The 7,065-nt window shown below is 34.6% G+C and overlaps 1 protein-coding gene across 2 annotated transcripts in view; it reads left to right on the top strand.

Moving 5' to 3' along the window:
• The window catches only part of ERCC8 (ERCC excision repair 8, CSA ubiquitin ligase complex subunit), a 30,029-nt gene extending 23,203 nt beyond the window's left edge, over positions 1-6,826 (top strand). For both annotated transcript variants that reach the window (XM_012577654.5, XM_002188371.5), the window contains 2 exons: positions 4,653-4,739; positions 6,464-6,826. In XM_012577654.5, the coding sequence (XP_012433108.1) occupies positions 4,653-4,739; positions 6,464-6,532 (156 nt within the window). In that variant the 3' untranslated portion in view covers positions 6,533-6,826. The remainder of the gene's footprint in view (positions 1-4,652; positions 4,740-6,463) is intronic.
• Positions 6,827-7,065: the final 239 nt, after the last annotated feature.

The raw sequence follows: 7,065 nt of genomic DNA, 5'->3' as shown, positions 1-7,065 counted from the left end.
GTCAGTGAGATACGTCAAATACAATATTCATATTGTGGCTAAAGCACATCTTTTCCAGAACATTCTTGAAAAGATTTTTGTCTTTTCAAGAATAGTTTCCCAACAAAACTTCTAGTGTGTTTATATAAAGTTATCTTTGGTGTTCGTTTTGATAAACTGAAGAGGTGTGAGGCTAATTAGATCTCTCTGTAAAACATGTTTTACTTGTTTTACATGTAGTGTCTCTTCCTTGGCATCTAAGATCCATGGTAAAGGATCTCTCATGTGTGCATATGCACACAAGAAGTACATCAGTGACTGTATCTAGAAGCTTGTGATGTCAACAACTTCATTTGCTTATCTGATGTAGCACCTGATTCTCTTTCAGAAGCACCTTTTTCCATAGTTCAGTTCTATCTGTAGAAGTGTGACTGGATTTTCTTTTTATGTAAATACTTCGCTTTTAGTTGTAGTAAATAGTTGGAGAAACAACATTGTTATATGTCACTGGCCAAATACCAGGCACCCACAAGAGTCATTTACTTACTCTTTCATGCTACAGCTGAGCAGAGGAGAGAGAAAACAATATTTAACAAAGTTAATTGAGCTGAGGTAAGGATTGGGAGACAAACATTCTAAGGGCTCACATTTGAAGGTATAAAGTAAATTTAGTATTAACAGTTATAAGAGGAGTAATGAGAAGTAAAATAAGCCTTTTAAACACCTTTTTTTGCCTCATCCCCTCCCTCCTTCCCACTGGCAGTGCAGGGAGGCAGGGCATGGGGGTTTGGTCAGTTCATCAGTGGAGTTATCTTCTATTCATGCAGGGAGGGAGAGCAGTGGTTTCTCTGCTAGGCAAGGGGAAGCCATGGGCTGCACCAAAATAGTGGCATCCATGCTGCCTCACCACCCCAGAGAAAAAAATGTGTGTGTGCTGTTTTGATTTTCTTCTTAAATATCATCACAGAGGCATTACCAGCCTCTCTAATTGGGCCAGCAGCACATCCATCTTCAGAGCCATCAGAGATGGGCTCTGCTGGACGTGGTCGAAGCTTCTTACAGAAGCTACTCCTGTGGCTCTCTCCTGCTACCAAAAAACCTTGCCAAGGCTGTGCCAAATCCACACACTCTAATCAGGATATCAACACCAAAGGTAGTGCTACTTATTTTCACTGTGTTCACACATGCACTTCTAAGTGTCTTCTCCTGTCTTGACACAATTAAGTGCATTCATCAGTCTTCATCTAATTCCAATGGAAATTACAATTCTGCCAGTAAAATTTCTTTCCTGAGAATGTAATATTGTTTGTTAAATTTATAGCCACCTCTTCTATTTTACTCTCTCAAGCATTTTTAAATCATGATGCAAAGTTACTCACAACTGTATATTTCCATTTTGTTACTAGTTTTAAGTAAAATCGCTTCTACTTAACAAAACCTGCTCTTGCAAATTCTGTTGGAGTGATATTTATATACCTATATTTTAACTCTACAGTAACTTAATAATTTAATAATCTATTCCATTGTTATGTTTAGGATTAAAAAAATGTCAGTTCATTCTTGTCTATATTATTCTGCCTTTTTTTTTTTTTCTGAATGGTGTATCAGCTCACTTTCAGCTTTGTAACTTTTAAATATATATTAAAACATAATTAAGCAAGCTGGAAGTTTTCCTTGATGGCTCTTCTAAGTTTGTCTGATATGAGCTATGTATACACTGGTGAAATGTGTAGCATATGGCCTTGTAACTTGTTTGTTACTTGTTAGCACTTAATTGGACTTCAGTACCCTGTCTTCGCGAGAAACAAGATTTATGTATTTTCTGTAGTTTTGGTCATTTCCATCTAGTATTCTCTGTCATTGTTAAGTGTTCTTCATATTAACAGTCTTATAAACTTTTCCTGCTGTCTTTAACCGTGGTGACTGCCCATTCTCAAATCTGGTCCTTAGCTATTTCTCACTAGTTTTTACTGTGTTCAAAATTTCTTATTGATATTGATTGCTGTCAGTCCTTCGTATTATTTCTGTTCATTAACTGTGTTTCAATTGCTGTCTTTGTTTCACATCATAACTAGAATAGGCTCTAAGAAGAAACTTAAACTTTGCACTAATTATGTATTTGAGATGAGTAAAGTGTCTTATGTTTGCTTGGACCTGTATAATCAAATGTGATCACTGATAACCAAGCAGGTAGTTATTTGAAATTCAGTTATACTAGTCTTTATCTGTTCTTATCCAAATTAATTAGCATGTTTGTGTGAAATATTCTTTATGTTTGAGGTACAGTATGGAGGTGTCTCCAGAGAATGGTATGAGCTTTAGATAATGTGTGTATATATGCCTTGTCTGATCTTAGGAACAGAACCATAAAAAACACATATTGTTTGCCTGTACTGCTCTTACATAAATATCACTGTAAAGTTAATAAGACATTAGACTGCTTGAGTAATAAGAACTGCAGAATTTGGCCCTTTAATAAGAAGCATGAATTTAACAGGAGGTCAGTAATTTCAAGGGTAGTGTGGAAGAGAAAATCTTCATTGTGCAATATCTTAGATGATGTTTACAGTTGGATCTAACACACTAGATGCCCATGTGCCATATTATCTGCTTAGAATGCTTTTAATAAACAAATGAGACCTACATTTCCCTTTCAGAAAAAGAAGTCACATAAATCATCATGTATTAATAACATGTCATAAAATAGTAGGTATACAACAGGAAGCAATTCTTATTTAAATCATACTGTTCAAGAAATGCTAGTGACATCTGCAAAGGTATCTGGCAAATCCAGTAGTAGGCTATTACATAAAGTTAACTGAAAGTTAAATTGGGCTTTATTTGTAGTCTTTCCATATATTGTACTATAAACATGCATAGAGAATGTTTGTAGTGCAATATATGTGTCAGTCTTGTATTATAACATAATTCTACATAGAGGTCACTAGCTCTTCTTTTGATTGACTTACGGTGTGAGTCACCAGTTCAGGCAGTAATAATTAATGGTAAGTATTGCTTAATGCAGTGGATATTAGCTGGAGATCTTGCCATACCAGGATCAGAAAGTGAGACAAGTGGTAAGAAGGATTAAAATGGAAGTATGCAGATGTCACTGTGACATTGCTCATAAGGAGATATTTTGGCATAGAAAGATCTTTTAAAGTTCTTAGTGATAGTCTATAGTCTATCAAAGACAGAAGGCCCAAGCAGAGTATTGCTGACAGAATAAAGTAGAATTTGACCTATATTTTGGTGTACCATATCTTCTTTTAAGCAAGGTAAGTAGGATGGTTATCTCAAAATTGTAAACTCTAATCTTGAATGTTTTTTATGCATGAACAACTTAATGCATAGTACCATTTTTCGAAAAGTATGGCATCTCACTTGAATAGGATTACCCACATAAATTGAGCATTAAGTTTCTGCCCCAAATGTCAACATAATTCATGCAGTTCTAATTATACATAAATTATGTAGGAAACTTCCTGCAAAGACAGATCTGTGATAATGTATTGAGCTTACATTGAATCAACATACTCATAACATGCACATACGCAGAGTTGCTAGTTTAAGTGTAAAAGCCAGCATACTTAAAGCAAAGCTTTCATACTTCATACTGTCAGCCTGAATACCACAAAAAAAACCTATGTATCTCACTCAGGCAGTTTAAACACATGACAATACTCACGTGTTATCAGACATCATATATAATAGGCAGGAATGTAATTCAATATTGAAGGCATATGAGAGTATCTTCATACCAGTTGATTTAAGTAGCACATGAGAAAATGCAAGTGTTATAGGTGCAAAATTAACTGCAGAGATGGTGTTAGTATTTCTCACCAGCAAAATGTTCTCATCATAAAGTGACAGAGAAGTCCATAAATGCAGACTTTACAGAAATAAAGTCTGTATTTCCTTTAGTACAGAACAGTAAGAAAATTAAGATATATTTGACTTACAGCTGTTTGGTGTAAGAACTGTTTGTTGCCATGTGTTGCAGGGTGCCTTGTGCAGTGGGATCTCAGTCCTTAATCATTACCATAATAACTAATGAGAGTTATTTATATTAAAAGTAATAAATTAGTTTTTCTGATCTATGCCTTCCCAACGGGGTACAAGCCTCATACTGTACTCTATTTTTTCTTTTCCTTCCCTAGGCATACTGAAACTATATTTACTTAATACTTCTTTGTTCCATACCTATTCTCTTTTCTGGTGTGTCTTACTAGATCCTTGATTGTTCTGAGTTTATTCCTGGTTTTTAATTATAATAAAATATTTGTCTTTTTTTTTGTTTGTGTGTGTTTTTGCTTGCTTGCAAATTTTTTTACTTGACAATAAACTATCTCTTAAGGTGCCTAACTGCTAAAATAGGTGTCTTTTCAGGAGATAAGAGAGAGGGAAGAAGAAAAATATATTTAAGCAATACAGTTCATTTCCATGTGGTTTTGCTATTTTGGTGAGCAATCTAAGAAAAAATATAAGAACATACTAATTTTGTTTTGGCATATTATTTAAATACTACTTATCCAGATTTATAATATAAATTAGAAATTTACTATTTGCCTTTATTTTTAAATAATATTCACTATCTTTTTTTCTGCCTGTATGGGTATCTATTTCATATTCAGTAATTTGTGTGAAAGTACTTTCTGCTTGTTTTTTTACAGGAACTTTATAGTGGTAGCAAAGACTGCAATATCCTTGCGTGGATACCAGCTCCACGAGAGCCAGTTCCGGATGATATTTCTGAAAAGGTAGTGAATCTTTGAGTTTGAACTGTATTATTTTATGGCTGTTATACTTGGGCAGGTTGTGTGGAAAGTCAGTATGAAGTATGTGACTCACCACCAACATTTTTAACAATTTCTAATTAAGAGGATAATCACCTGTTATTTCTGTGCAATCTTTTGATTCTTACAGGGTTTTGAGATGACGTTTTCTCTTGTAGTCTAGTCAAGTCTTTTGCAGGTTGCTAGCTGCCTACTTAGATAAGAGTAGTTCATGTTATTTGACTATGGGTCTTTCAAATTCTGCTTCTTTAATTTCAAAATTTCCAAACTGCTTTCTGTAGTTTGTCCTGTTTTGGAATTATAGAGGTGCTAGATTGTATTTTAAATTGTTTAAGAATATACTGCATATTAAGGTTAGGGATACCCCAGTAAGATTAGGGATACCACACTTCATATGCAAATATTTTTGATGTGAAAATATAATAAAGGAGTTTCTAAATATGTTTATTTTTATGCCCAAGGCAAGACATTCAGGCTGATTGCAGGGAAGATCATATGTAAGACTGATTTTTCAGTAGAGTACTTTCTCTCTCTCGGACAAGAAATATTTCAGTGAACAGCCTGAGTGGGAAGAAGTCTGTATTTTAAGGGACTGAAACCATTCACAGAATCACAGCGTACTGATGCTGAAAAATGAAGGTGTATGAATGTTTTGGCTCATAGCATATGAAAATTTCGGTTTTTAAAATTTCAGCATCGTTCCATTTCAGATGAAGAAATTATAAGAACCATAAAATTGTTGTAATGTTTGCTTTTTTTAAGTTTTTGTGTTTCAAAACTATCCTGCACCTAAGCAGACAAGAAAAATATTGTTCCAAAGATTGGTACCCTAAACCCAGATTGTGTTGACCTTAAATTAGTATTTTTGTTGTGAAAATTTTGATGTGAAGAAATTGTATTTTTCTTAGTCTGAAAAACAAAAGCCCACAGCAACAAGATTATTTACTTAGCTCTGATTAGAACTGCTCCTTTAAATTTGACACAGTGGCAGTATGTAATATATGCCATTGTTTTGAAATCTGTTAAGCTACAGCTGCTGTTTGCAAATGCTGTAGATGAGCCCTGTAGATGAGATGTCTCTGTAGGAAACTGTTTTGCTGTCCACAGGCCATTCATCCATGTTTCCTCTCAGGTGCTAGAATAGGCATTTGAGTGCTTGTATGACCAGAATCTGAACCCAGAATAGAAGTAAACAAGAAAAAAAATTTACCCGAAGTCACTGTGATTCAGTGCACTGCATAGCTACACAAACCTTTTAGTTGCACCGTAGTGGGGCTGAGGTGAGAAATATTTCTTGGATGTGGTTAGAGGCCAGGGCTGCTTCCTGAAGCTGTAGTGCTAAGTTATTATGGGCCGAGGCGATTGTAATCTAAATTAAAGCAGTGGCACACAATAAACATAGTTATAACATTTGTTATATTTTGCCCAAATATTTGTAATACTTCCAGTCAGTCCTCCAGATATTTTATGCTGAAATTGAAATTAAATACAGTATTATTTCTTTTAATAATTTATCATGTCTTTAATCAGTAGAATGTCTAAAAAAGTAGTTAAAAATAATCCAGTACTGATGAGAGATATAATAGTTTGTCTACATGTGGTCATTTAAAAAGTGCATTTAGCTTTGCCTTTATTTTATTGTAGTATTTTTAATCTAGCAAAACACTGAGAATTTTTATTTTCCCTAGTCTCTGCCTCAACAATGTGTAAATCCAGCATATGAAGACGCATGGAGCAGCAGTGATGATGAAGGCTGAATTTAAATTATGAGCTGATATAAAATTGACATTCAGCCACTGCGTTCACAGACTTTTACAGAACTGGACATTGTTGGATTTATCACAACTGGATTTTAGGTACAGTTCTGTCAGAGCAAGGTCTTTCAGAAATAACTTTCCAGTGTTCTCTGTGTTTCTCTGTCACTTTAATGTTAAATCCAAAGGATTACTTTTTCATACTTGCTGACTTTTGTACTTGCACACGAGTCTACTTTATTCAGTGTTGAACAGCTGATAAAGCAAAAAAATAAAAGCCCTTGGGACCAGTAAAAATTACATTGTTTCTGTTATCTTTAGTACATGAGGAGATAACCCATTCATTTCTGAGACACATGATACAGAGGACTTTCCATGGAAGAGGGGTGGCTCAGAAATACTTCCAACTTATTTTTATCGAAGTATTTAAGTAGCGGATTGTATCTATTCTCAAGTGCTTAGGTGCTGTGGGAGTCAACAGATGTTGGTGCCTGTTCTTGCATTTTCAGTTTTGCATGTTTTTCCATAAATGCAGT

This window comes from Taeniopygia guttata, chromosome Z (assembly GCF_048771995.1).
Source record: "Taeniopygia guttata chromosome Z, bTaeGut7.mat, whole genome shotgun sequence".
NCBI classification, from domain to species: Eukaryota; Metazoa; Chordata; class Aves; order Passeriformes; family Estrildidae; genus Taeniopygia; species Taeniopygia guttata.
The sequence above is the reverse complement of the archived record's forward strand: the minus strand, read 5'-3'. Positions and strand labels throughout refer to the sequence as shown.